Source organism: Camponotus floridanus, unplaced genomic scaffold (genome assembly GCF_003227725.1).
Source record: "Camponotus floridanus strain SB8 unplaced genomic scaffold, Cflo_v7.5 scaffold354, whole genome shotgun sequence".
NCBI lineage: Eukaryota > Metazoa > Arthropoda > Insecta > Hymenoptera > Formicidae > Camponotus > Camponotus floridanus.
This window is the reverse complement of record NW_020229497.1, coordinates 1,116-27,422: the sequence shown is the minus strand read 5'-3', so window position 1 is coordinate 27,422 and position 26,307 is coordinate 1,116. Positions and strand designations below refer to the sequence as shown.

Sequence of the window (26,307 nt, the reverse complement as noted above, 5' to 3'; positions counted from 1 at the left end):
CATAACCTTGATACTTTAAGGGAAGTTCTTTTATTGCTCAAACGCTATAATTTATAGTTAAATTTTCAGAAATGTTGTTTTTCTGAGAACGACTATTGAATATTTAAGTTTATATTTTCCCCTTCAGGGATCACGTTAAGTTTCAGACATGTTGACGCTGTCGATAGATTTCCGCAACTGAAAAATAATTGAAGTACAAGGTTTCTTGTTTACCAATTATTTTTAAAAAAAATTCATTAAAGATTATGCAGTCAAGGCCATCTTTTACAAAAGTCAACTGTCTTCAACTTTGAAGAAAGTTGTCAGCGAGCTTTTCAGTTACTTAAGAAAGAATTAATTACTTATTCCGTTTTACGTTTATATAACCCGTTTTCTGCCACTGAAATTCATACTGATGCTAGTGCCGCTTGTTGTAATTTGTTCCAGTTCTAAATAAATAACACTTTATTTTGAAAGAATATATTTTGTCTTTTATTTACTAAACAGTCTTTTATATCGCAAGATTATTACACTTAAAAAGGAAAAGCAGTCAGTTAGTTAGTGTTCGAGATTCACAATCGCATCTTTAAAATTCGAACTTAACCGGCATCGAGAAACTTCTCGAAAATTTATCTTATAACAAACTCGACCGTTCGAGTCATCTCTCGCTTTTTTCGCGCCATAAAAAACGCTCAGTATATACAATTGACAACAACATTGTCAACCGCCGTCAAAATCCACGCAACGGTCGGGCATGCGCGCCTATACGTCACGATCAGCTGATGGCCAATCAGCTGATCGAAAAGGGTCGTGCGCATGGCAAACGCCGCAACGCTATTTCCTGACCTCATCGGCGGCCAATTATGCGCGGCGCCATGAGGTCACCGCCAAATTTTGAAGTTAATTGGGCCACGTCGCAACGGGGTCCAAAATCGCCCGGTATATAATGAGCCCAGCGAGAGGGCACGCGGAAGTCTTGCGCTTTTCGGAGTCATTACTTTACACTCACACCGCTTAGTTACGCCGCTTTGTCAAACCGCTTATAACGACCGCTTGCTCTTTTCGGACCACCGCTTTTCTCTCTATCAATATCGCAGACATATCCGCACGACGACCGCTAGTTTTTTGGACACTGAACTTTCTCGAACGTCACGCCGCTCGCGATACGTCGGACAAAAATCGCACTATCCCGCTGCACTCGATAATTGTTACTTTTGAAGGCCTGACTGCAATAAACTTTTGTTATCTCTACTTGACTTTTTCACTGCACTATCATCACTTTTCCGCGGCTCACTGTCGGACTCGCTCGCGAACATTCTGGTCCTTCGAGCCGGATTACCACCATCCGCGTCCGCTGTTTCGGAGTGGTCCTCCCAGTGCAGTGCAGTTCTGTGGTGTGCGGTGATTTCTGAAAATAGGAAGGAACAATGAGTGCTGATTTGAAGGCGTTGTTCGAGGCGCAGAACGACATCCATGGACGAATGTCCCGCTCCGTAGACAATCTGCGTAAGATGGGCGTCTCGAGCATCACCGCCGAAGCAATCCAGGCTCGCCTCCGCATCCTCGAGACGTTATGGACGAGATTCGAGGCCCATCACGACCTCATCGTGGCGGCTCTAAAGGACAAATATCTCGAAAGTGAGTACGCGAAAGCAGATTTTATCGATACTGCGGAAACCACTTACGTGACACAACGGAGCATGTTAGTCGATTACGCTAACAAGCTCAAGGGCGAGAAGCACGCCACGCTCAAAGGCGAGTCCTCTCCAGAGCAGGCTCCTAAGACGTCGTTGCCGCGCATCAAACTCCCCGACGTTCTCTGGGTCCTACGAAGAATGGCCCTCGTTCCGCGATCTCTTCCTGTCCGTCATCGGGGAGAATGCGTCAGTCTCCGACATCGAGCGCCTCCACTATCTCCGGTCTTGCGTCAAGGGACCCGCTGAAAGGTTGATCAAATCTTTGACTGTGACCGGTGACAATTATCAGCGCGCGTGGGTGATTCTGTGCAGACATTTCGAAAACAAACGAGAGCTCATTCGCTCTAATTTCGCCGCGTTTACTTCGGTCCCGAAGATGAAGTGCGAGTCCGCGGAAGAACTCGGTCGCATACACAACGCCGTTACGACCGCCGTGAATGCGCAGGAGAGTATCGGGAGGCCCGTCGACTCCCATGGTATGGACCTCCTCAACTTCCTCACTATCGAGCTCTTCGATTCGCGCACACGGATGGAATGGGAGTCCTCGATCAGCGACTCCACTGATCCGCCAGACCACGACACTCTCGTCAATTTCATCGCAAAGCGCATTCTCACTCTGAACGCCGCGAAACCGAGAGTATCGTCAAGGACCGCTGAAAGTACGCCGCGAACTGCGAAGGCTCACCACTCGAAGACCGGCTCCGACTATTCAAAGTGCGCACTGTGCCAAGGAAAGCACACGCTCATAGTGTGTGGCGACTTCAAGGCGAAGTCCGCGAGCGATCGGAAGTCCTTCGTAGAACAAAACCGACTGTGCTATAACTGTCTCGGGAATCACTTGGTCTCCAAATGCCAGTCCGTCAAAACCTGTTTCACGTGCAAAGGCAAGCACCACTCTACACTGCACGACGCGTATAGTTCGTCCTCTTCCAACGAAGTAAGCGCGCTAGCTGCGATGCACTCCTCGCCCGAGCGCAAGGCGATCCTTCTCGCGACAGCTCGCCTGCTCATCGCCGACCGCGCCGGGCATCTTCACCCAGCTCGGGCGATGCTCGATCAAGGCTCCGAGGTGTCGATCGTCTCGGAGGCGCTGGTCCAACGCCTGAAGCTCCCCCGCACAAGCTCTTCGGTGTCTATCATCGGCATCGGCGGGGCTCGATCCGGGTCAACCCGCGGCAGAGTGGCGCTCAACCTCTCCTCCACGGCCACGGGAACCAAGCTGAAAGCGGTCGCCTTCGTGCTGCCCGCGACTGTCGGCATATCAGGGGTCTTCGGTAGCCAACCTCTCCTCCTGGCCTCACGTCCGTGGCCTCGAGCTCGCCGACCCCCGATACCAGGAGCGCGAGGAGTCGAGATATTGCTGGGTGCGGAAGTCTGCTCGACCATCTTGGAGGCCGGGCTCCGCAAGGGTGGTCCTCGTGAGCCAGTCGCACAGAAGACGGCCCTAGGATGGATCCTGTCGGGAGGATCTAGCTCGGCGTCCTTCCAGGGTCCCCGGAGCTCCCTGCAATGCACGGTGGACCCAGAATTGAACCAACTCGTACACAGCTTCTGGGAGCAGGAGAAGGAATTCCCTCCCCCCGCCGCACTCACACCGGAGGAGGAACAGTGTGAGATCCTCTTCACGCGCACTTACCAGCGGACTGCATCCGGTCGGTACGTTGTACGCCTTCCGTTCTCTTCCTCGCCAACGTCGCTTGGTGAGACCCGAAAATCCGCTGAACGCCTCCTGAACGCCATGGACCTCCGGTCCAAGATAGACCCGGAGTTCGGTGCCAAGTATCGGGAATTCATGCAGGAGTACGAGGACCTGGAACACATGAGTCCTGTGAGCTCGACTAATACAGCTGCATGCTACCTACCGCACCACGGAGTCCTCTGCCAGTCCAACTTCGGCTCCAAGCTCCGGGTGGTATTCAATGGATCGCAACGCATCACCTCGGGGGACTCTCTGAACAGCCACCTGATGGTCGGCGCCAACCTGCTTCCGGCCTTGGCTGACATTCTTCTCCGCTGGCGTCGGCACCGCTTTGTATTTGTCACGGACATCGAGAAGATGTTCCGGCAAATCCTCGTCCACCCCGAAGATCGCCGCTTCCAACGGATTCTCTGGCGCCCGAGAGTCTCTGAAAGAACGCAAGAATATGAGCTCAACACCGTCACCTAGGGGCTCGCCTGCGCGCCGTTCCTCGCCGTCCGCACACTCCGCCAACTGGCTACTGACGAGGAAGCACGAGGTCTAAGGGGGGCCCTCGCTCTACGCCATGATTGCTACATGGACGACGTCATAACGGGAGCCGACTCCTTGCACCATGCCGTCGCTCTGCAAACAGAGCTCCGAGAGCTTTGCACGGCGGGCGGGTTTCCGCTCCGGAAATGGGCCGCCAACAGCGAATCCATCCTTGAAGGGGTGCCCTCTGATCACCGGCTGCAGCTAGCGCATCACTCCTGGGAGAACGAGGTGCATTCCACCTTGGGCCTGCGCTGGCATCCCGCCAGCGACGACTTCTCCTTCGCGATCCAGGCTCCAGTCACAGGCGGATACACCAAGAGGCGAGTCCTGTCAGAAACGGCGCGGTTGTTCGACCCTCTAGGATGGCTAGCTCCCGTCATCATCCGCGCCAAGATTCTAATACAGTCTGCATGGCTGAAAGGGCTGGATTGGGACACTCCGCTCCCAACCGAGGACGCCCAGCCCTGGCAGCGTCTCCTCTCCGAGCTCCATGTGCTGGGGCGCCTCAGGGTGGAGCGCTGGCTAGGGACGACTCATCAGGCGTCGCAAATTGAGATCCACGGATTCGCCGACGCGTCCGAACGTGGCTTTGCTGCCGTCGTCTATCTCCGCGTGACCACTGCCGACGGGACGACCACTCATCTTCTCGCCGCTAAAACCAAGGTCGCTCCCATAAAGCCCGTGACACTCCCGCGGCTGGAACTTTGCGCTGCCTCCTTGCTCGCGAACCTCACGTGCCATCTCCGGACTTCACTAGATATACCGTCAGCGCCGGTATACCTCTGGTCCGACTCCAGGGTCGCCCTCCACTGGATCAAGGGTCACGCCTCGCGATGGAAGACCTACGTGGCCAATCGGGTGTCGCTGATACAACAGCGGCTACCCGAAGCACAGTGGAGGCACGTTCCTGGCCAGGATAATCCAGCCGACTGCGCATCCAGAGGAATCGCCCCGTGGGATTTGGTGGACCACCCCCTCTGGTGGAGTGGCCCCGACTGGCTCCCCAGGGACTCGTCGCTATGGCCAGACCAGGACAACCAGACCATGATGGGCGAGGTCCCTGAAATTAAAGGAACTATATTAGTCGCCACATGCAGGGACAAACCGGAGCCGGAACTTCTTCTTCAGTTTTCCTCTCTACACCGGCTCTTACGTGTGTCTGCATGGTGTCTCCGCTGGCGGCCATCCGGTCGTCATCCTCTCAGCACCGTTCTGCTGCCGAGCGAACTTGACGTCTCTCTCTTCCGCTGGCTCAGAGTCGTCCAAGGGATCCATTACGCCGCTGAGATCGCTGCCGCTCGAGAATCTCGCTCGATGCCCAAGGGCGGCCACCTGGCTAAGCTGCACCCCTTCATCGACAGCCAAGGAATCCTCCGCGTTGGGGGTCGCCTGAAACACGCGATATTGACCTACGATGAGCGCCACCCCATGATAGCGCCTCCAGCTTCATGGCTTACCCAGCTCATCGTAGAGTCTTGCCACCGACGGACGCTGCATGGAGGCACGCAGCTCACACTGGGACTACTCCGCCTCCGCTTCTGGGTGCCGCGAGGTCGAGCCGTGGTCAAGCGGATCCTACACCGATGCGTGACGTGCGTACGCTGGCGAGCCAACACTCCGCGGCCTCTGATGGGGGATCTCCCGCCAGGTCGTGTTACTCCAGCGCGCCCCTTCCTGAGGACAGGGGTCGATTACGCCGGTCCGATATTCCTCCGCACATCCAAGGGGCGAGGACAGCGAGCACACAAGGCCTTCATAGCCTTATTTGTCTGCCTTTGTTCCAGAGCAACTCACCTGGAAGTAGTGTCCGACTACTCGCACGGACGCATTCCTTGCCGCATTCCGCAGGTTCATCTCCCGTCGAGGCCTGTGCGAGGAAATGTACTCCGACTGCGGCACCAACTTCGTCGGAGCGGACAGGCAGCTGCGAGAGTTCTTCCGTGCGTCTTCCCCCGACGGCCGTCGCATCGCGCAGGGAATCACCAAGGAGGGCGTATCCTGGCGCTTCAACCCTCCTGCCGCGCCGCACTTTGGAGGGCTATGGGAGGCCGCGGTGAAATCGACCAAGCATCACCTGCGACGAGTGATCGGAGAGTCTACTCTCACCTTCGAGGAGATGAGCACTCTCCTAGCGCAAATCGAGGCTTGCTTAAACTCTCGTCCATTACAGGCCTTGTCGGATGATCCGGATGACCTGTCTGCCTTGACTCCAGGTCACCTCCTCATAGGCGCTCCGCTGTTGGCAATTCCGGAACCTTCGCTGGCAGACCATTCACCGAACACGCTGTCGCGATGGCAGCTACTCCAGCGAATGCGTGACCACTTCTGGCAGCGATGGTCACAGGAGTACCTCCACGCCTTGGCACCTCGGTCGAAATGGCTCAAGGCCGAGCCAGCACCAGAAGTCGGAGCACTGTGCCTCATCCGCTCGGAGTCCACCTCGCCCACCCATTGGCCCCTCGCGAGAATTACCCGGTTACACCCCGGAAGCGACGGAACGGTCCGCGTCGTGACCGTCCGAACCTCCACCTCGGAATTCGTCCGGCCGGTGGTGAAACTTGTCCTCCTGCCGGGGGTCAAGGAAGCTCATGCGTCCGCGAACGAATAGCGCTCGAACTATTCCCTCCGCGTGTCACTTTCGCGACGCTGTATATATGTAATATAGTAACCGCACTCTACTTCACTCGTTCATATTGTATATTTCTTCACCACTCCACTCCGCGATCAGCCGCTTATCGTTCACCGCATACCGCCGAGCGACATTAACTAATCACCCACCTCAATTGTGCGAAAATCATTTCATCGATCATCGCATTCCGCATTGTACTATACACCATCTAATCACTGTAAATATTTCACTTCATATCACATCATTTTCCACCTCGAAATAATCCGACAAACTGAGGAACACGTGTCGGCGTGTTACGTCACACATTCCTCTCATTGATCGCGATCCACGCTTCATCAATTGAACCGCTCGCGACACCTGCCCGTCCCCGCACGCACTCGCGAGTTTCGTCACGCGCTGACGAGGCGGGCGGGATGTTCGAGATTCACAATCGCATCTTTAAAATTCGAACTTAACCGGCATCGAGAAACTTCTCGAAAAATTTATCTTATAACAAACTCGACCGTTCGAGTCATCTCTCGCTTTTTTCGCGCCATAAAAAACGCTCAGTATATACAATTGACAACAACATTGTCAACCGCCGTCAAAATCCACGCAACGGTCAGGCATGCGCGCCCATACGTCACGATCAGCTGATGGCCAATCAGCTGATCGAAAAGGGTCGTGCGCATGGCAAACGCCGCAACGCTATTTCCTGACTTCATCGGCGGCCAATTATGCGCGGCGCCATGAGGTCACCGCCAAATTTTGAAGTTAATTGGGCCACGTCGCAACGAGGTCCAAAATCCGCCCGGTATATAATGAGCCCAGCGAGAGGGCACGCGGAAGTCTTGCGCTTTTCGGAGTCATTACTTTACACTCACACCGCTTAGTTACGCCGCTTTGTCAAACCGCTTATAACGACCGCTTGCTCTTTTCGGACCACCGCTTTTCTCTCTATCAATATCGCAGACATATCCGCACGACGACCGCTAGTTTTTTGGACACTGAACTTTCTCGAACGTCACGCCGCTCGCGATACGTCGAACAAAAATCGCACTATCCCGCTGCACTCGATAATTGTTACTTTTGAAGGCCTGACTGCAATAAACTTTTGTTATCTCTACTTGACTTTTTCACTGCACTATCATCACTTTTCCGCGGCTCACTGTCGGACTCGCTCGCGAACAGTTAGTTAGTTAAAAAAAAACACACTAGATCAAAAATGTAAGTACATGGTTATTACCAACCTAAAAACATAAAAGGACCTGAACAAGCTAATAAACTATTAAATAACTCTGATGAGCAACAACAAAAATATATTAAATATCAACACTGCTGTCGCGGGAATTTTGCTTCAAAAACAAGAGTCTAATAATTATTATAGTCAGGCAACGAATAAAGCAGAAGCTAATTATCATAGCTTTGAGCTGGAAATGCTTGCGATTGTTAAAACAATTGAGAGATTCCATATTTATCTTAGAACATATATAATATGAAAGAGGAATTGAACGTTGAGCCTGAAGCAAACATCTGTGCGAAAGAGAAAGCTATAGACCCCCAAATGTTTGTAATGCGCATGCGTTGATCTCAGTTGTCAATCTCACATGTGTTTTCACGTTGATTACACGTTATTATTACAGAAATGTCAAATACATAGCAAAAATGCCAAACGCATATTGTGTGTTGTGTGGTAATCGCGATAAATTGGTTTCATATTATACGTAAGTAACTGTATAAAATATTATATGCATGCATTGAATTATGTGATAACAAATAGGTTATGTTTTTATATATTATTTAATGATATTACATGTTTTATATTTATTTGTTTATATATAAAATAGATTTCCGAAAAATAAGGAATTTCGTAAAAAATGGCTGTCTTTTTGTGGCATCAACGAAAAAGTTTTGAACACAACAACTAAATTATGTTCAAATCATTTTCAAAAAGAAGATATCATCAACAAAGCGAAAAGTTCAATCATTAAGCCCAATGCTGTGCCGTGCATTATTATTAAAAAGAAAAGGTTACACATAGAAAATGTACCATTGAGCGGTAATATAACATTACTCTTTTTATATCCTTACTTGAAATGACTCGTAAATTGATTAATGGAGTGACAATAAATTAATTAATAATCATCTTCACAGAAAATTATGCAATAATAAATCTTTCACCGTCAAGTTATGAAAGAACTGCCAAAACTGAAACAGTTGCAGAAGAATCTAAAACAAATCAAATTGCCACTGATGAAATCATTGTCGAGACTGAAAAAGTTACAGAAGAGATTAGAACAAATCAAATTGCCACCGATGAAATTGAAAATATGTATTTTAACAATGCATCTCACAAAGGTAAAATTTCTCATGATTAATTTTTTTTTTAATTGATTAATTTTTCTTGATTCCAGAAAATATAGCAGTAAATCGGCCATCAACACCATTAAGTTCTAGGAATATTGAGTGCTTTCAGACATCTATCAAAACGGTACGTGTACCTCGCTATGTTGGTGACATTCAAATGTCACATATTTATACACCTAGAAGAGCTAAAAGAGCTTTAAATATAGCAAAGAGGATCATACAAAATCAACAAAAAAAGATAAAAGCTTTAAAACAATCACAAAGAAGATTAGTTACTCGCCTAAAAACGATGGAAGGATTAATAGGACATTTGAAACAAAAAGATCTATTATCAGAAGCGACTGCTGAAAATTTAATGGTAATTTCAAATATATAGGTCGATATTCATAGTCCGTCCTTATTTTAAGATCGTTTTAAATAATGTTTTAAGACGCTAATACGGCTCTGTGATTGGCTTATGACATTTTAAGACTGTACTTAAGATGATCTTAAATATAAAATCCGAATATGAATACCAACCGTAGAGGACCCAAGGAGAATAAAGTCAAAATAATGTTATTTGACATTATATTGACCAAAAAATAACCAAAAAATGACGTGAAAATGACATTTTTTGTCATTTTTGGTCAATATGATATCAAAATGACATTATTATATAGGATGTATCTTTTATTAATTGAAATATATATAAGGAAATCAGAAAATGGGGAATGAGAAATTTGTATATTTAAATAATAAAGTAAAATAAATAATAAATATGTGAGTAGTAGGAGTAAGGGGGTTCTAACTCAGGTCCTCTCAGGAGGGGTGTGGCGCGAGGGGAACCGTGGTGCGGGGGGAGTGACGTCACGCGCGGGGAAGGAGGAACCGCGGCGCGCGGAGGGTGACGTCACCCGCGGGGAAGGGGGATCCGCGGCGCGAGCGATGGACGAGGGGGTCCGCGCAGTGAAGGGGGATCCGCGGCGCGACCGATGGACGGTGGTGTCGTCAGAAGGACAGCGCTACGTGTGGGAAAAGGACAGTGCAAAGTGTGAAGAGGACAGTACTACGAGTGCGATAAGGATGGCGTTAACGTGGGACAAGGACGACGTATAGGTGAGAGAAGGACGACGCAAAGGTAAGTGAACAACGAGTATATTCTAAGCGAAAGAGAGAGAACGATAATATCGAGAATAACAACGCATATGAAAGAGAGAACGATAGCGTCAAGACGACGTGTACAAGAGAGAGAGAACGATAATATCGCGAGACTTACAATTAGTGCGCGCGCGAAAGAGAGAACGATAGCGCGAAGACTTACAACTAGCGCGTGCGAGAGAGAACGATAATATCGCGAGACTTACAACTAACGAGTATGATAAAGATAACAATATTTAAAACTAGCGCGAAAGAGACGCAAGAGAGACGCAAAGATGGGAACGCATGGAGAGGCGCATAAATAATTAGATTGTTTTTAAATTAAAATATATATAAAATTTATTAAAAATATGTATTTACAATTGTGTGTGTGTGTGTGTGTGTGTGTATGTACTTAAAATTAAGATTATAATAAAATAAAATATAATAATAAAATAATAATAAAAATAATTTGATGGTGCGGGAGGGGGGGGGGGGTGAAGCCGCTCCTGGAAGACTAGGGGATGTGTCGGGCTGAGGGACTTCCGCTCCTGACCCTCTCGTCGACTATTCATGTACTCTCGTAAACTCTGAAATTAAACATAATAATTGTAAATGTTTTAAATTTATTACACATTAGCAAAAATATTTTTACCTTCAACGTTTCCAAGTCATGTCGTAGCATATTCTCATGCACATCTTCTTCGAATTTGTCTATACCTTTACATAATTCAAGATGTTCACAAAGTCTATTTCCGAAACATTTTACTTTAGTGTGATTAGGATCTTCCGCATATATACAATCTATACAAAAACTCGCATTACATTTTTTAACTGAGTTCGCCCAAAATTTTCGAGTTTTGAGAAATCTGTTCAACGAAATTGTGCGAGGTTTTTTCAAGCCGAGCTCACGATTTCTTATAAATTGAACGACTGAGGTTTCCAGATTTTTCTTCGAAAGTTGTTCCCGCTCATACTGAAGTAATTCTTCAACATCACTAGTTCGAAAATCGAAATCAGGTTCCTTATCAGATGATTCTTCTTTCGCATATAATTTCTTCCATTTCGCTCTTCTCTCTCTCTCAATCTCAATTTTTTCCACCACAACGGGATCCATCCAGGCATCATATTCATTCATATCTTCATTGCCGATGATTACGTTTTCTTCAACATCATTATCATCCATATCTTCATTACCGATGATTACCGTTTTCTTCGGCCATTTCACTAACGTAACACACACAAGACTAATGAAACGCAAAGAACAACGAAAGAAATGATACTCTAGTGCAGCAGACTCCTCTTCATTATATATCTTTTTAATATCTCGCGTCTCATTCCAATTAGAGCATCGCGTCTCATCTACCTCAGCATTTCTCTACATCTTTGGCGGAGCGTGTTGAGAAAAATTGTCGACTATTCTTATTCGTATGGAAGGAAAGAAATAAAATCATAGATGGAATAAAAATAATTATTTATTGCACGCATCGTAAAGAATATCATTTACAGCACATGTTAATAATTCGCAATCGATCAATGATTCGCTGTCAAAGACATCACTCTCACGTATCGTTTTTACAGCATCGCATACAGTAGTAATATTATTACGTTGTAATACAGTTTCAAATTATTTAAATTTTTCATTTACAAGATACGTATTCTCGCATAACCAATTGTGCATATGATCGATACAATTTTCAAAATTAAATAAATGTAATAATGTTTCTGGTTTCATGTACAAAGAATTTTCGCATAATGCAAGTTTTACAATTTTCGATTGATACATTTCAATCGTTAAATCTCCAATTCTTAATGGGGGAGCAGTCGATTGTAGAAATTGTTCAACGTCTGCTTGCTTCCGCATCAACAAATTCCACATTGAAAAGGGTAACACTATTTGATTGCCTCGATTATCGCCGAGAATCAGCTCCACGTACGATACAGTTCCAACGCTTATTCCAATGTCCAAATACTTGTACGACGTCGGGGTTAGAGCGTACCTTCTTCCAAGTATGCGAGCTGCACGACGAGGCTGAATACTATAAAAATATAAATAATTAGACAATATTAAAAATCAATAAGTAAAAAATTTTTTAAATGATTTAAACTTACGTGTCGCATTTCTGCTTCTTACACAGCTGAGTTTCACCGTTTCGAATCGGAACATAGAAATTCATATTTTTTCAGCGATGAACCTTTCACACGCGCGATTGATGCAATACTGCAATCGTATTAGAATCAATATCAATTCAAATAGTATCCCAAATTGCGATGTAGAGGGGATTATTGCTGACGCAACATTTTAATTTCCTCCAAAATTTTGTCGCGTCGATGTACGGCTGCGATGACATCATCATCTTCGGAACAAAGATTTAGCTGAAATTGCTAAAATCGAGCGCCGATGTACGGCTGCTCCTGATACAATCACGTCAAAATTATTCAAATGTACGTGACAAATAGTGAAAAAATAACCACCAAGGTTAAAATGTGTATCATCCCTAAACAAAGATTTAGCTGAATTTGCTAAAATCGAGCGCCGATGTACGGCTGCGCCTGATGCAATTATGTTAAAATTATTCAAATGTATGCGACAAATAGTGAAAAAATAACCGCCAAGGTTAAAACATGCATCATCCCCAGACAAAGATTTAGCTGAAAGCGCTAAAATCGAGCACCGATGTACGGCTGCCCCTGATGCAATCACGTTAGATTTTTCAAATGTACGTGACAAAACGTGAAATTATCAAGGTCAAATTGCACACGGCACTACGGGGAATTTTTTGTAAGATGAAATCGTTCTACAATGTTCGATGATAAAACAATACATGAGACGGTATATAAATCATGATAGAGAGACGCACCCCACCAGTAGCTAAAGTGCATCAGACCTATCATTAGAAACGCTAAATTTTGCAAGTGTGCATTAGCAATATGGAGGAGCAAATTTTGCGAGAACAATCCGCTTTGCTTGATTCGTTGGAAAACTACATTGTGTGGGAGCAACGATGCGATGAGTACATCAAGTCGCTGGAAGAGCAAAGTCGAATCAAACGGCCGCGATTATCGATCGGATATCAACAATTACTGATTGCTCAGATCGCGCGCCTCGAAGGGCTGAAAAATTCGGTACGTGGACGTTTCGTACACGCGGGTGCCGGATGTAGTGCGCGACAAAATGGACTTGTGTGGCGCGAAATTGATACGGCGTTCGAGAGTCGCGTATCGACTGGTGCGGTGATAAATTATAATCACATCGAACCGCGTCAATTTCTCGATGACGCCAAAGACATTGTGTTGGAATATGTGCAGAGCGCTTTAAAAAAACACAACAGTGTAAAAGTGAACACTATATTCAATGGTGAATTTGTGGCCGGAGATAAACACGCGAATAAAAGTGTGAATACGAGAAACTATGAACTCTTTCGCACATCCGATTTATGCGAGTGGTACGAACGGCGCGTTATCGAGTCCACCCTAGCGTCTCTGGAAGAGTTTCAGGAACGTGATAGCGGGTGGGCATTGTCGCGAATACTGAACTTGACTGTAAATATTAACAAGTACAATCCCATGCGCGCGGGATGTCACATCAAGTTACCGCGGGAGATTATGATGAAAAGAGCGATGGTTAACGTGCAATCAAAGGACAATGCGTGTTTCGCGTGGGCAGTGGTCGCCGCTCTGTATCCCGCTGAAAGGAATGCGGAACGGGAATCATCATACCAGCATTACGCGACAGTGCTGAATCTCCGGGACATTGAGTTTCCAGTGACTGTGAATCAGATTAAAAAATTTGAACATGCAAATGACATTTCAATCAATGTGTACGGCATCGAAGACAAAAACATTGTCCCGATACGTCTTTCGGACCAGAAGCGGGACAAGCATGTAAACCTGCTGTACATTGAAGATGACAACAGCGTGGGACATTTCGCTTGGATCAAGAATTTATCCCGGCTCGTGAGCTCGCAACTGAGCAAACACAAGACTCAAAAATATATCTGCGATCGGTAAGTTTATTTTATATTATTTGAAAAATTATAATTTATATAAAAAATCTTATGATAAAAAAATTTTTTATTTCTTTTACAGATGTCTACATTATTTTCTTTCGGACGCCAAGTTGCAGTCCCATACGGTCGACTGCGGAAAGCTAAACGACTACGCTGTCCGATTGCCGAGCGACAAGGACAAGTGGCTCGAGTTCAGCAACCCCAATCGGAAGGAGCGGCTTCCATTTGTGGTCTACGCCGACTTGGAATGTGTCCTGACCAAGACGAAAAAAGAAAAATTATATCAACGCCATCGGGTATTTAGTTTAGCTTATTATGTACATTGTTCGTACGATGATTCATTATCAGCGTATCATTCGCGTCGTAGCGTTGATTGTATAGCATGGTTCGCCGAAGACCTTAAAAATTTGGCGTTACGTGTAAAAAATATTTTAAAAACAAATGTCCCCATGGTAAATTTAACGTCCGAAAAGTGGGAGAAATTCCATAACGCCACTCGTTGTCATATATGCGAAAAACCGTTCGCGCAAGACGATACACGCGTTCGCGACCATTGCCATCTGACCGGGCGGTACAGAGGTCCTGCACACTCAAATTGTAATCTAAATTATAAAGATTCTTTTTGCATTCCGATAGTGTTTCACAATTTATCCGGTTACGATTCTCATTTTATTATCGAGGAAATAGCCACAGCGTTCGAAGGGAAAATCGAGTTATTACCAATAACCAAGGAAAAATATATTTCGTTTACCAAAAGTGTTGATTTTAAAGAAGAATCAAAAAATCAAATAAAATTACGTTTCATTGATTCATACAAATTTCTCGCATCAAGTCTCGATAAATTGGCATCATTTTTGGACAAAGATAAACTCAAAATTTTTAAATCGGAATTTCAAAATTTATCTACCGAAAATTTCAATTTGTTAACGCGAAAAGGTGTATTTCCGTACGAATACATCGATTCCATCGACAGGTTGCATGATACGTGTTTACCACCGCGCGAATCGTTTTACAGTTCGTTGACCGGTGAAACTGTATCCGAGAGCGATTACGCGCACGCCGAGAACGTCTGGACGCAATTCTCCATTCGGACGCTAGGTGAATATAGCGACTTGTACCTCAAAATTGATGTCTTGTTATTAGCCGACATTTTCGAAAACTTTCGAGATAAATGTATCGAAAGTTACGGACTCGACCCCGTGTATTATTATACTCTCCCTGGATACACGTGGGACGCCATGTTGAAGCATACAAAAATCACGTTCGAGTTGCTTACAGACATCGACATGGTTATGTTTATCGAACGTGGTATACGCGGTGATCTGAGCCAATGTTCGGGTAGATACGCTCGCGCTAATAATAAGTACATGGAGTCGTACCATCGAAACCATCATCGTACTTGATGTACTTTGATGTAAATAATTTGTACGGATGGGCAATGTGTCAACCGCTGCCCTATGCTGATTTTCGATGGGTCGACGATGTGTCAAATTTTGACGTATCATCCATCGCGCTAGATTCGCCTACGGGCTATATCCTCGAAGTGGACCTCGAGTACCCGCAACATCTTCACGATGCGCACACTGACCTACCGTTTTGCCCGACACGCGACAAACCACCTGGCAAGCGGGAATTCAAGCTGCTTGCAACGTTATACGATAAGAAGCGTTACGTGATACACTACCGCAACCTGCAGCAGTGTACGCGGCACGGCCTTCGTGTAACAAAAATACATCGAATTTTACAGTTTTCACAATCTTCCTGGCTTCAAAATTATATAGAATTAAATACACATTTCAGAACATTGGCTAAAAATGATTTCGAAAAAAATTTATATAAATTAATGAATAATGCGGTGTTTGGTAAAACGATGGAAAATGTGCGCAATCGTGTCGATGTAAAATTATTAACAAAGTGGAACGGTCGGTACGGCGCAGAGGCGATGATCGCGAAACCAAATTTCCACAGCAGAAGCGTTTTTTCGGAAAACTTAATCGTTGTGGAATTGCGTAAACTCGAGGTGAAATTCTACAAGCCGATTTACGTGGGTATGTGCATCCTCGACATATCCAAACATGTTTGTACGAATTTCATCACGAGTATATGACACCAATGTATCGCGACAAATGCGGGTAATGTATACCGATACGGACAGTCTCATATATCACATCGAGTGTGCGAATGTGTATGAGAATATGAAGCGTGACATTGTTAGATTCGATACGAGCGATTATGCGGTGGACAATGCATACGGTATACCGCTTCTAAATAAAAAGGTGCCGGGTCTGATGAAGGACGAAAATAACGGTGCCATAATGACCGAATTCGTCGGGCTCAGAGCAAAGATGTACGCGTTACGAGTGAATGGGAAAAAGGATACGAAGAAAGTCAAAGGTGTCAAAAGCAACGTTGTCGCGAGAACGATAACGTTTGACGATTACACGCGGTGCTTGAACGAAGAGATTGAAATGACGCGTCAGCAGTCGTGTATACGATCTAAATTACACCAAGTATACACGATTCGCGAGACGAAAATTGCTCTGAGTCCGTACGACGACAAGCGGTATATCGTACCCGATACCACCGATACGCTACCGTGGGGACATTATCAGATACCGTTGTAAATAAATGTATATATTTTATTTATTGTATATTTTGTACATAATCATGTATATATTTTGTACATTTTATATTATATATTTTTATATTTATATATATTTTATATACGCATATTTTATATGTTTCAATAAATGTTTACAACACATTATTTTTATGGATCCAAGAGTTGTATGATTTATCCATTCCCAACCATTTCACGTACCTCGTCACCCTTTTTTTGTAAAATTTTTTCCACGAGATATACGTCGGGATTGGCGACGCGTTGTAACTCATATTCGTAGAATCCTCCAGCGACGGGATTTCCCCGCGAATCTTCGAGTATGAATGTCGCGGGATTAGTTTTCTGCACCTCGATAATCTTAAAAACTTCGGTCGTCCAATTTGGTGTGAAACCTTTTTCAAAGATGGTCTTGTATTTGCTCACGCGTACCGAATCGCCTACTTTAAATTTTGCAGGAGCCGCAATTTTTACGTTGCTATACACCGTATTTAAAAGTTTTTCGGCGATCGCGGAGTGACGTCGACAGGTCTCATACCGATGGTGCGATGTTTTCGCGTATTGTACTCTGCAACGAGTCGAGATAGTTCGTCGATCCATTTATAATTTCCATTGAACGTAAACATTTTCCACATATTGTTTTTTAAAGTACGATTGAATCGTTCCACGACTGAGGCTTTCATAACGGAATATGTCGAGTAATGATTAATGTTGTGTTTCTTCATGAGTTTCTGCACACTCGAGTTGTAAAATTCTTTTCCTCTATCGGTTTGAAAATTTTTCGGACATCTTTTATCGTCTCCAATAATCTTTGCGATCGTTTCGGACATTTCGTTCCGCTCTTACTCTTGAGCGGTACGGCCCACGCATACTTGCTCAACACATCGATAACCGTGAGTATGTATTTATGACCCTTGTTGAGTCGAGAGTACGAACGCATGTCCACCACGTCCGCCTGCCACAGATCATCGTATCCGCGTACAATGACGCGTCTTCGTGGAAAATTTCTTCTCGCCGGAGCATGTAATTCCTCGACTAGTTGCCGCTTTTCGGAGATGCTTTTGTTCTCTCGTACGTTTGATCGAGGCATAATTAATATGCGATATTAGTATATCTCGCTTACTGTGTCGAGTAGATGTTGCATGTCTCAGCACATTCTTTATCTCATCCATCATTAATCGCAGCGCCTGCACGTTTGTTTCAGCGCGATAATTTTTTGCTCAATTTCTCCCTGTCGATCTCTCAAAAGTTTATCCACGTATCGTTTGTTGACGACGTCGGTATCAGCTTCCGGTTGCGCTACGCGTTGAATCTTGCGCGACCTTGCGTCAAAGCCGGTAGTAGTTTGGCAGAGAGCGTTATCGCGAACGTAATTTCTCAATAATCCATTCCATACATAGTACAAATTGTTCGACGTTCCCAATGATAATCCGAATTTATTAATCGACATTTCGGTACCGAGAACATTGACCGAATGACGCGTATCGCCGACGCATAGTTTAATTTATAATAATGCCGGCCTCGCGAAGTTCTTCGATAATTGACAAGATTTCATTGTCGTGAGCATTGTTGCCGGCTCGACGCGAGGCGTCCAGCAATCGCAAACGATCCACCAATTCGTTGGGATCGTTCCAATGCACGTAATCGATCATGTTGTCGCTAACGTCATGGTGCGCGGCGCGTCTATACCTCTTCCCATCTTTCTATCGGGGAATAATGGTGCAATTATATATTTGTACTTGTACCCTTTATTAGTTTTAATAGGATTATTAACTTTATTGTCACGTTTATGCGCATTTGTTATCTTTAATATACTTTGATATTTATGCAAATCATCTCGAGTATATTTTTTATGATTGGGAAATTTTTTAAAAATCAAATCGTAGATACCTTCGGTTCCCTTATATTTTATTCCATCGATAATTATATTATCTTCCTTGTCCACATCGAAACATTTATCACCTAGCATCATTCCTTCGTTGGTAAATTTAACACCGTAGACGTAATCCATGCTCTTATTTTTATCAACACTCATAATATCTCCTATATATTTTTGCGCCAGTGGACCTAAATGCTCTCGGAACGTTTTCTGACCTTCAGACGTTTCTAATTCATGTCGGACTGATGTTACAAAAGAATCGGGTGTGGTCTCGTAAATTTCTTCGACAGATGTGGGTGGTATTGTTTGACGCGGTTGTACTTTTATCGGAGTAGAAACAGTAGCCATATTAGAAAATTGCTTCCTTCGCTTTGATCGATTCGGTGTCGAATATATCGGTGAATCGTTTATCGGCATATTTATCCGTGCTCGCTTTAGTCCTTGCTTGGTCTCTTTTATTTTTTCCTCATGCTTCTCACCAAACGTCAAACTCAATGGTTCGATTTTCGACGCATCAGATTCCACAGTATTTTCGACAAGCTGTTTTAAAGGCTCGGTAATCGGTTTAAATTGCCTTTCCAATATGATATCTTCCTCCATTTTACCAGTTTTCAAAGCGCGATATTTTTTGCGAATCGATTCGCTCGTTTTTGCAATCTCTGCCGCAATCTTTTCACGATCGCCGTTCATGATGCTCGATCGATGTGTCGATGATGACTGATCGCTTTACGGTATCGCGAAATCATTAAATCCCCTTCTATATCGTCCATTGATCAACATACTATCTTTATCAATGACTACGAAGCCATATTTGCGTTGCCAACATTTCTGACACAATGCACGGAAATCGTCGTAAGACATATCGGTATTCACGTGATCGTTGTACACATGTTTCAAATTTGTGCCGTCTTGTTTAAACAGGATCAGCAGGTTCGCGTTGTCGCGTATAAGATGCTTAGGTATCTTGGCATACGTCTGACAAAGATAGAAACAGTCAACGCTCGAGTGTCGACCCATTGCAAATACTCTCTTATCGTATCCTGCTTGTCGCATGCCACGTCATCAAAGATAAAGATGGAATTCGGAAGCGCCTCGCTCGGTGGAATGACATCGCTGTTATTAGAGAATGTAAAGTAGCCGATTTCATCTATAGGTGCTAGTAAATTTTCCAAGTATTTGTATTTCGGCTGTTGAAGCGATTTCGAGTATACGTACACGTTCTCGAAACGTACACCGTGTGGACTTTCTATCAAACTAATCAACACGTTTGTCTTACCACAATTTGAAGGGCCGCAAACGATACCGCGTATAGTAGTCGGCAGCATGTTTCCATGCTTGCATACTTTTTTCTCCGATATTAGTCCATCATCGAAATTTGATACTTTGATTACCCGCGCTTGTCGCACGAACCGCATGTTTTCTCTTTCGAATCAATTTTGCGAATGATCGCGAGGGGGAGACCTATTTATAGAAGTGTCTCGACTCGAAACCGCTCAGTATCAAAAATGTTTCTCCTTCTGTCGGATGAGAGAGACATTCTCGGGCTTACCACCAAACAACTGCAGTATATCCCAAAGATTTTATTACTTCAAAATTTTGGTGATTACGTGGAACGATTGTGGGACAAGCTTCCAGAATATATAAAGGCTGATCCGGAGGTTCGACAATATCGTTCGTGCATGCGACATTACAACCAGCCGTGGCAGCAAACACACATTGACGGTCCACCACCGTTGATAAAAGATTGCTACGAATGTCAGCGAGAATTGTAAAAGGTAGCGGCCTCTTAAATCGTGCGATAAACGCGCTTCCCATCGAATTACATATTCCCGGTTATCAGTTTTGCGGGCCGGGAACTCGATTAGAGAAACGATTGGCTAGAGGTGATCGAGGTATCAATCCATTGGACGCGGCGTGTCGTGAACACGACATTGCTTACGCGCGAAGCAACGACCTCGACCAACGTCACATCGCTGATCGCATACTAGCTGCAAGAGCGCAAGAACGCATTACCGCGAGGGATTCGACTCTCGGTGAAAGAGCAGCCGCTACAACTGTTTGGGCGGCAATGAAGGCAAAGACAAAACTCGGCATGGGGATGAAAAAGCCATCGACGACAAAGAGGAGGAAGAAACGGATACTTCCAGTAGCGAAACGTGGTGGTATTTTACCACTTTTACCGTTGTTGGGAGTTGTCGGTTCATTAGCCGGCGGTGCGGCGGGAATCGCAAAGGCGGTAAACGATAGCAAGGCTGCGCAACGTCAGCTGGAAGAGATGCAGCGTCACAATCGCGCTATGGAAGGTCGCGGACTTTATCTCGCTCCGTACAAGCGTGGACAGGGATTCTCAACAAAGTCTAAGAGAAAAAAAAAACGTCGAAAAAACATTAAAAATGCCTACGGGTGCGACAACTAACGTGCAATTGGAACAATTTGCGAAACGTATACCTTTCTTTAGAGGTGTTTTCATGCGCAATAATTTACCGATAAGCGGCGTACGACGAAACGAGAGCGGTATCGTCAATTTGGATGACGTTGATGGTCCCGGTACTCATTGGGTAGCGTACGCAAAGAGGGACGATCGTGTCGTATATTTTGACAGTTTTGGAAATCTTCGACCGCCCAAGGAACTTGTACGATATTTCGGACGAGTGAAAATTGAATACAATTACACATCTTATCAAAGTTATAATCAGAGTATCTGTGGACAGTTGTGTTTAAAATTTCTTCAAACGATCAATTTAAAGCCTGACAATCCATCGTCATGACTCAGTATTCGTTCGACATGTCACTGACACTTACGTTGACTGGCAGAAGCAGCGTTCTCGCTGTAAGCTATTTCCCCGCTATAGATTTGACCGATGCCGATTACGAGCTCGGATTAACGGATTTTGAAACTTATCACACGATTCCGAACGTAAATTTTTCGAATAATAAATTTTATTTTGGCAACGACGACAAGGAAATTACAATTCCCGAAGGAGCGTACGAATTGCATGCCATAAATGATTATCTCAAACGCGCAATTTTGCGAGATGAACACCTTTCCAGAGATGGTGAAAACGATTATGATGAGGAATATCCAATAGTGCTCCGCGCCAATCACAGTACGCTAAAGAGTGAAATCAAATGCGCCTACAGAATAAACTTTACCAAACCCGACAATGTAGGATCCTTGCTTGGATTCTCGTCGAATCGTATATTGCAACCTCGCAAGTGGTATGAATCAGACGAACCTGTTAATATTATAAACATAAATATTATTCGTATAGAATGCAACGTGACTACTGGTGCGTACAGCAACGGCATGCGCGTACACACGATACATGAATTTTCACCGAGCGTACCGCCAGGATATAAGATATCGGAAACGCCGGCACAGATCATTTATCTGCCGATCGTTGTACGGAGCATTACGGATTTAACGATACGTATTGTGGATCAAAGAGGTCGATTGCTCGATTTTCGAGGAGAGGAAATTACCGTAAGATTGCATATACGGCGGCGACAAACATAGTATGCTTGTACTGAACGAAACGGAGCACGCGAGAGACAATACTTTTACGCGGGACAATACTATTGCAGTAAGGCGAGCAGTATCGGGTGACAATAATAAGATTGCCGTTAAAAAGAAGCTGAGCGCGTTGAATCGTGAATTTTTGAAATCATTGGGATTCATCGTACGAAAAGAATGATTGATGTTTTGAATATCGGAGGTGAGCCAGTCTTTGATGATCGCATCGTCAAGATTGAGACTCATACGTACAATCCGTACGCCAATACGACGCTTGGATACAGCGACGAGATACGAATACCTATACAACATCAGGATTTATACACGTTACCGTGCGAAAGCTTTCTTTACATCGAGGGAAGATTTAATGTGCGTAAAGCGAATGATGAAATGAAGGTTGTATTGGGAAACAATTGCGTCGCATTCATGTTTGATGAGCTTCGATACGAACTCGACGGAGTAGAGATTGATCGCAACAGAAATGTTGGAATAACATCGACGCTCAAAAATTATGTCTCTCTAACACATCAGAAAAGTATAAACTTGAAGAATGCATCGTGGGATTTGACGTACAACGGTGACAAAAATTATTTCAACTTTTGCGTGCCGCTCAACATGTTGCTGGGATTTTGCGAAGATTATAAACGCGTTGTGATTAACGCTCGTCACGAATTGATTTTGATACGTTCGCGCAACGATAATAATTGTCTATTCGGACATCCGTCGTCGGAAGCTGAGATTGAATTACTCAAGATACAGTGGCGTATGCCTCATGTAATATTGAACGAGATTAATAAATTATCAATGTTGCGAATGTTGGAAAGCGGACGGTATTTGAACATGAGTTTCCGATCTTGGGATCTATACGAATTTCCTCTGTTACATAGCACGACCAAACATTCGTGGACCGTGAAAGCCGCCTCCCAGCTAGAGAAACCGCGATACGTGATCTTTGCACTACAAACTAGTAAAAAGAATTCGGTGTCACAAGATGTTACATTGTTCGATAACTGCAAATTGACCAACGTTAAACTCTATTTAAACTCGGAATTTTATCCCTACGATGATTTAAATTTAGATTTTGAAAAAAATAGATTCGCCGTCCTATTCAACATGTACTCTCGTTTTCGCAAATCGTATTACGGATGCGATAATAGCACCGCGCTATTAACCATTCCAAAATTTCTACATTGCGGTCCTCTAGCGGTCATTGATTGCTCGCGACAAAACGAGTCTGTCAAAACTGCTACCGTGGATGTGAGAATAGAGTTTGAGTGCAGGGAAAATATACCTGCGAATACTACCGCATATTGTCTCATCTTGCACGATCGGGTTGTCGAATATAATCCATTGACTAATGTAGTCCGCAAAATTACATAGGTCAGCAAATATCCCCTCCATTGCACATGAAGAAAAATATAAAAGATTGAGATGTTTGTTGATTGACATCAGTCTGCGATCGGATCTTATCATCATGGCTGCGCCAACGTTTGTGGATCTGCAAGGATTTATCGTTGGGAAAAATTTTGTCGTGAAGGAAGCTGCGGTTTTGAGAAATGGATCCGTACTTTCTCATTACATTTTTACATGCCCGGTACCATGGTACATGCTCACAAAATCTGAGAGATGCCAGGTTTTATGGCTGATTAAAAACCATCATGGATTATCGTGGAATGATGGACACGTTTCATATTGGAATTCGAAACGTTTAATCACGACGGCGGTGATGGGTGCAACGGAGGAGGATGATGTGTCACCTCTCGTGTACGTTAAAGGCCATGAAAAACGGCAATGGTTGGCCGATATACTGGACGATGATGCGAGAAACGATGTGATTATCGAAACTTTGGATGCAGACTACGAGGATGTAGCTTCTTTAAATAAGTTAGATGATAAGAATACTATGCGTTGTGAAAATCATGTAAAAAATTGCGCTTTACAAAATGTATTTAAAATTTATAATTGGTGGTTGAAACATCATGATTCTTCGAATCCATACTTATAATAAATTGATGATGTGATATATTTTTATCGTCTTTCTTATTCTCTCCTTTTTTTCCTCATCCCTATCTATGCGTGTGCGCAGTATCGTGTTTCCATACGTGACACAGCTGCCACAGATATTGTATTTCGATAGTACATTGTGATACATTGTAATACATTGTAATATTTGTTTGATAAGTGAATATAGTTTTGCGTTCAATTACCGTTCGTTTCCGTTTAATGGCCGCTCAATTACCGTTCATTTTCGTTCGATGACCGTTCAATTACCGTTCGACGGTCGTTCATTTCCGTTCGAAAAGCGTTCAATTACCGTTCATTTCCGTTCAAAGACCGTTTGACGAGCGTTCGATGAGCGTTCATTTCCGTTCAATGACCGTTCAATTACCGTTCGAAAAGCGTTCAATTACCGTTCATTTCCGTTCAAAGACCGTTTGACGAGCGTTCGATGAGCGTTCATTTCCGTTCGATGATCGTTCAATTACCGTTCGAAAAGCGTTCAATTACCGTTCGTTTCCGTTCGAAGAGCGTTCATTTCCGTTCGAAAAGCGTTCATTTCCGTTCGAAAAGCGTTCAATTACCGTTCGAAAAGCGTTCAATTACCGTTCGTTTCCGTTCGAAGAGCGTTCAATTACCGTTCGTTTCCGTTCGAAGAGCGTTCATTTCCGTTCGATGACCGTTCAATTACCGTTCGTTTCCGTTCGAAGAGCGTTCAACGTTCAATTACCGTTCGATGACCGTTCAATTACCGTTCATTTCCGTTCGAAGAGCGTTCATTTCCGTTCGATAAGCGTTCAATTACCGTTCGTTTCCGTTCAAAGAGCGTTCATTTCCGTTCGAAGAGCGTTCGAAGAGCGTTCAATTACCGTTCGACGGCCGTTCATTTCCGTTCGAAGAGCGTTCGAAGAGCGTTCAATTACCGTTCGACGGTCGTTCATTTCCGTTCGAAGAGCGTTCAATGACCGTTTGGCGAGCGTTCGATGAGCGTTCGAAAAGCGTTCAATTACCGATCATTTCCGTTCAAAGACCGTTCAATGACTGTTTGACGAGCGTTCGATGACCGTTTGGCGAGCGTTTGATGAGCGTTCAATTCCGTTCGAAAAGCGTTCAATTACCGTTCGTTTCCGTTCAAAGACCGTTCAATGACCGTTTGATAGCCATTCGATGGACGTTCGTTTCCGTTCAATTACCATTTGATCGGGGTTGACACATTATATCGTGTTAATTTGCATGGGAACATGCATACTTTTGTCTTACGACGCGTTTTTGGTAAAGAGATAATGATACGTCCACCGTTTTATCTGTTCGCAAAGTCGTGATATTATATTATATTATATTATACCGCGCTGAGTTGCGTGGGATCGGGTGTACTTTTGTCTTACGACGCATTTTTGACATGGTGATAATGCAGCATCTCTACTATAAAACCTCGTGCCGAGACCTCGTTACCGCTTCATAAAGTTTCAGAGACTGTACGAGTAAAGTGTGAAAGTTAAAAAAAGTTAAAATGGAATATATCATGGAAAACTGTACCGGATGGAAGCAGGCCTTCTCTAACTTGCTCTGCGTTTTATTGGTGAAACTGGCCTTCCATTGGGAGGTAAGTATTGATTTTGCGAATAATTTATATAAAATTGTACATCTATTGTACATAATACTTATATTTTTTATTTTCTAGTCCCTATCTGAAGTCCGGATACCCGGCTTTATGAATATAGAGCACCGGCAATGGGTGCGGGCGGAGCGGCGGTGGAGGAGAAACGACCTCTCCTTCATGTGGGGCGACGCCCCGGAGAGTCCTCCAGATGAGGAGGACGTTTTCAACCTTCGGCGGCTCTTCGGGGAAGAGCCCTACATGGAGGAGGAGATTTGGGTGCCCAGGGAGATTCGGGCACCCAATGGTGTACAGAATGGGGAGCACAGATGTAAGTATTTTTATAAATATTGTAACTATAGTTTTATATTAACGCGCATCTTTTTTTCTGTTACAGGAGCGGCCCCCTCACCTGGCTCCCCTGGCCCCTCCACCCCCCCCACCCCCAAATTATTATTATTATAATTATATCATTATTTTATTATATTATTATTATATTATATTTTATATTAATCATAATTTTAAGTACATACACACACACACACACACACAATTGTATTAACACACACATTTTAATAAATTTTATATATTTTAATTGAGAAAAAAAAAATCTAATTATTTACGTGCCTCTCCTCGCGTCCCCATCCTTGCGTCTCTCTTGCGTTAGTTATAAGCATCGCGATATCGTTCTC

At 44.4% G+C, this 26,307-nt stretch overlaps 4 protein-coding genes and 1 pseudogene across 4 annotated transcripts; all 5 read left to right on the top strand.

Moving 5' to 3' along the window:
• Nucleotides 1–2,052: 2,052 nt before the first annotated feature.
• LOC112638712 lies at nt 2,053–3,843 on the top strand. The gene has a single exon (XM_025410880.1). The coding sequence runs from the start codon at nt 2,053–2,055 to the stop codon at nt 3,841–3,843; it is 1,791 nt and encodes a 596-aa protein (XP_025266665.1).
• Nucleotides 3,844–3,951: 108 nt separating this feature from the next.
• Nucleotides 3,952–5,302, top strand: LOC112638711. Its single transcript, XM_025410879.1, has 2 exons — nt 3,952–5,062; nt 5,166–5,302. The coding sequence occupies exons 1-2, from the start codon at nt 3,952–3,954 to the stop codon at nt 5,300–5,302; spliced, it is 1,248 nt and encodes a 415-aa protein (XP_025266664.1).
• A 55-nt stretch (nt 5,303–5,357) lies between these two features.
• On the top strand, nt 5,358–6,517 carry LOC112638716. Its single transcript, XM_025410884.1, has 2 exons — nt 5,358–5,608; nt 5,758–6,517. The coding sequence occupies exons 1-2, from the start codon at nt 5,358–5,360 to the stop codon at nt 6,515–6,517; spliced, it is 1,011 nt and encodes a 336-aa protein (XP_025266669.1).
• A 1,665-nt stretch (nt 6,518–8,182) lies between these two features.
• Nucleotides 8,183–9,092, top strand: LOC112638718 (annotated as a pseudogene).
• A 16,238-nt stretch (nt 9,093–25,330) lies between these two features.
• Nucleotides 25,331–26,049, top strand: LOC112638717. Its single transcript, XM_025410885.1, has 3 exons — nt 25,331–25,621; nt 25,700–25,946; nt 26,013–26,049. Coding segments are annotated over exons 1-3 (342 nt in total). The 5' UTR covers nt 25,331–25,528; the 3' UTR covers nt 26,015–26,049.
• The last annotated feature ends 258 nt before the right edge of the window (nt 26,050–26,307 follow it).

Bases quoted from the DNA above. Each gene is read 5' to 3' on its own strand.
- LOC112638712 (XM_025410880.1), top strand. From the start codon at position 2,053: ATGAAGTGCGAGTCCGCGGAAGAACTCGGTCGCATACACAACGCCGTT.
- LOC112638711 (XM_025410879.1), top strand. From the start codon at position 3,952: ATGGACGACGTCATAACGGGAGCCGACTCCTTGCACCATGCCGTCGCT. The intron at 5,063-5,165 runs GTGTGTCTGCAT...CCGCTGGCTCAG, and splicing joins CTCTCTACACCGGCTCTTAC to AGTCGTCCAAGGGATCCATT.
- LOC112638716 (XM_025410884.1), top strand. From the start codon at position 5,358: ATGGCTTACCCAGCTCATCGTAGAGTCTTGCCACCGACGGACGCTGCA. The intron at 5,609-5,757 runs GTCCGATATTCC...CGCATTCCGCAG, and splicing joins GACAGGGGTCGATTACGCCG to GTTCATCTCCCGTCGAGGCC.
- LOC112638717 (XM_025410885.1), top strand. From the start codon at position 25,529: ATGGAATATATCATGGAAAACTGTACCGGATGGAAGCAGGCCTTCTCT. The intron at 25,622-25,699 runs GTAAGTATTGAT...TTTATTTTCTAG, and splicing joins AACTGGCCTTCCATTGGGAG to TCCCTATCTGAAGTCCGGAT.